Source organism: Corvus kubaryi, unplaced genomic scaffold (genome assembly GCF_017639235.1).
Source record: "Corvus kubaryi isolate FWS band 111438036 unplaced genomic scaffold, C.kubaryi_AGA036_p1.0 37323, whole genome shotgun sequence".
Classification (NCBI taxonomy): domain Eukaryota; kingdom Metazoa; phylum Chordata; class Aves; order Passeriformes; family Corvidae; genus Corvus; species Corvus kubaryi.
Genome location: NW_024581102.1, coordinates 697,172 through 699,961, shown reverse-complemented (window position 1 = coordinate 699,961; position 2,790 = coordinate 697,172). Strand labels below are relative to the sequence as shown.

At 50.4% G+C, this 2,790-nt stretch overlaps 1 protein-coding gene across 1 annotated transcript in view; it reads right to left on the bottom strand.

The window, feature by feature from the left end:
* The window catches only part of HADHB (hydroxyacyl-CoA dehydrogenase trifunctional multienzyme complex subunit beta), a 20,795-nt gene extending 18,128 nt beyond the window's left edge, over positions 1-2,667 (bottom strand). Inside the window, exons 1-3 of the mRNA XM_042029478.1 lie at positions 2,477-2,667; positions 1,495-1,594; positions 188-275 (exon numbers count right to left, since the gene is read on the bottom strand). Of these exons, the coding sequence (XP_041885412.1) occupies positions 188-275; positions 1,495-1,594; positions 2,477-2,652 (364 nt within the window). The 5' untranslated portion in view covers positions 2,653-2,667. The remainder of the gene's footprint in view (positions 1-187; positions 276-1,494; positions 1,595-2,476) is intronic.
* Positions 2,668-2,790: the final 123 nt, after the last annotated feature.

The following is a 2,790-nucleotide window of genomic DNA, read 5'->3' as shown; positions in this document are numbered from 1 at the left end:
TTGTGCAGAGCCACAAGGTCCCCCCGGAGCCTCCTTTGCTCCAGGCTAAACAATTCCATTTTTCCTTCCATTCCAGCATTTCTTCAGTTGGTTTTTGCATTCACAAGCAGTGCAAGTTGAATAAAGGCTGTAAAAGAATTTCCAAGCTCCTTCTCAACCCCCCAGCTTGTTCTTCCAGCCCACATACCTGTGGTCATGGCCTGGTTGGAGGAAATACAGGCCATGGTGACGGTGTGGGCCGGAGTTTTGTCGGAGAACCCCGCTCCCAAGGCAGCCTGCAACAACAGAGAGGGGCTGTTAAACCCACAGCTTCTGCTCCCAGGCCAGAGCTGCCCCTGCCCAGCACACCTTGCCAGGTGGAGCTGAAGACACCAACAGGGAGTTCTCATCCAGTTAATTATGGCAGCAGCTCTTCCCCTCCCCAGACTCTGGGGCAGGAGCTGAGGCCGCTGCCGAGGCTCTCAGCCACATTGAGACCAGCCACTGCCCCTCCACATTTCTTAATAAAGAGACAAACTAATCACACCCCTCACATTTAAAAAAACTCATCAAAAGAGCCTCCAACTACTTGACATCATCTTTGCTTCACCTTACTGGCAAATGCAACACGTGAATGGGGTGATTCAGACTGCTCAGCACAGGCTCTGTGGCTTCACAGAGAGAGGCAAACTGCAGAGCAGTGACACATCTGAGCAGCCCAGAGCAGCTCCCAGAGACCTTCCCTACATGGGATGGGGCCAACTAGTTGAAAGTTCAGCAGCTGTTCCCAAGTTAAAATTACCCTGCAGCCCCATCTGACTGGCAGGTGACCAAAGCCAGGCCTTGCCTTCACGAGGCTGAGGCACCTCCCCAGTGCCAGGGAGCCCAGGTTACATCATGGATTTATCCAGGTGCAGAGCACAGCAGAGGCTCCAGGTTAGCAAAGATCAGGCTGCCTGCCACGTAACTCCAGAGGATCAGCTGCTCTGTGGATAATACAGGAATTGTGTTTTCTGGCTGCTGGAACAAAGGGCAGCAAAGCTGCTCCGCTGCAAATCCTGCGAACGCTGTGTCTGACCAGCCAACTCAAATAAACAAATAAATACCACAACAAAGCAAACCCTCACAGCACACTCTGCTCCTCCCCAGGACATTGGGCAAGGCAGCGTTCAAGTCCAACTGGAATTTAGGAGCTGAGGGATCAGCAAACCTTAACAAAACCTTCCCTTGCAGGGAAGAGTCAAGCAGAAGCTTCACAGCACTGAAATATGAAAATCTGATAAAAAACGATGCAAAATAAAATCTAGGGCAGATTTCAACAGGAGGCAGAGAATCCCAAAACCATTTTCCTTATAGTCCCAGGCACTCATTTAATAGACAATACTACACAACTACTTCATACTCTCAAATCATATTTAAACAAACAACAATACTGGGAATTCATTTTCAGCAAGTATTTGTCATCTTCAGAGTTGCAGAAATCAGACTCCCAGGGAAATGCTGCACAGCACCCACCTCTCTGGCAACATTACTGGTTTTCACCTCCTGGATCACTGTGCCATAAACGATGTAATCAACAGCATCCCGTGGGACACTGGTCCGGGTCAGCAGGCCCCTGAGGAGAGGATCAGAACAAAGGCAATTTGCATCACGTAAGCAACAACCTCTCCAACATCCTCTTCCTACCAGCTTGGCTGGAGAACAAGGCAACAACAGAGCCACAGCTTCTGCCCCCAGCTCAGAAGAAATCTCATGCGCATGTGGGCATGTGGGAAGTGCAGCTGATTATGGGCTGCAAACAATCATGGTGATAATTTCACTACAAATTATTACAGAACTTCATTAAAGCAACTACTTTATAACCCGCACACCCCTCCTTCCACAAAACGGTTCACAGAATCATCAAATCCCAGAACAGTTTGGGTGGGAAGGGACCTCAAAGCCCATCCAGTTCCACCCCTGCCATGGGCAGGGACACTTCCACTATCCCAGGGTGTTCCAAGCCCCGTCCATCCTGGCCTTGGGCACTGCCAGGGATACAGGGGCAGCCATCTCCAGGCTTCTCCAAGCCTTCTCTCTTCTCCACAGCACTTTGCTCTGCCTCCCAACAAAACAAACCCACTGCTAATGGCCTTCAGAACAGAAGGGACAGGCAGGGTGACAGAATTTGCTCAATATCCTTGTTGTCACATGGTTTCCTCTGTGCTGCCCAGGCTGTTTTTCCCACCAGCTGTAAGCACACCTCAACAGCAGCTCTGACCTCTGTGTTTGGAAAACTAGAGCTGGGAATCAAATTCACTAAAATTTGTCACCACCACCATCGCTTTACACCAACACAAACCTGTTGAAAACCCCAACAACAACACAAACCCCACTGCTGTGGAGGGAGGCCAGGAAAAATAAAGCACCTGAGCTGTTCAGAGCCTTGGCTTTGCAACCCTGAAGCCTCAGCAGTTTAACAAGAATTCGAAGCCCTTTCAGTGTTCCATTTACTTACTGCAGTGCTGCTCTGGCTAAGTCATGTGGCATCAGATCAGCATACCTGGAAGGTGAACAGGAGAGGAAGAAACTCAGAGGTGTGAGGAACCAGTACAGAACTCTGCTGTGAGCACAGAGCAGCAGCAAGAACTGGGGATGGACCAGAAATGCTCCACTGCACTTCTGAGGAAACATTTCAAGGAATCACAGGTTGGTTTGGGTTGGAAGAGACACTAAATCTCATCCAGTGCCACCCCTGCCATGGGCAGGGACACCTCCCACTGTTCCAGGCTGCTCCCAGCCCCAGTGTCCAGCCTGGCCTTGGGCACTGCC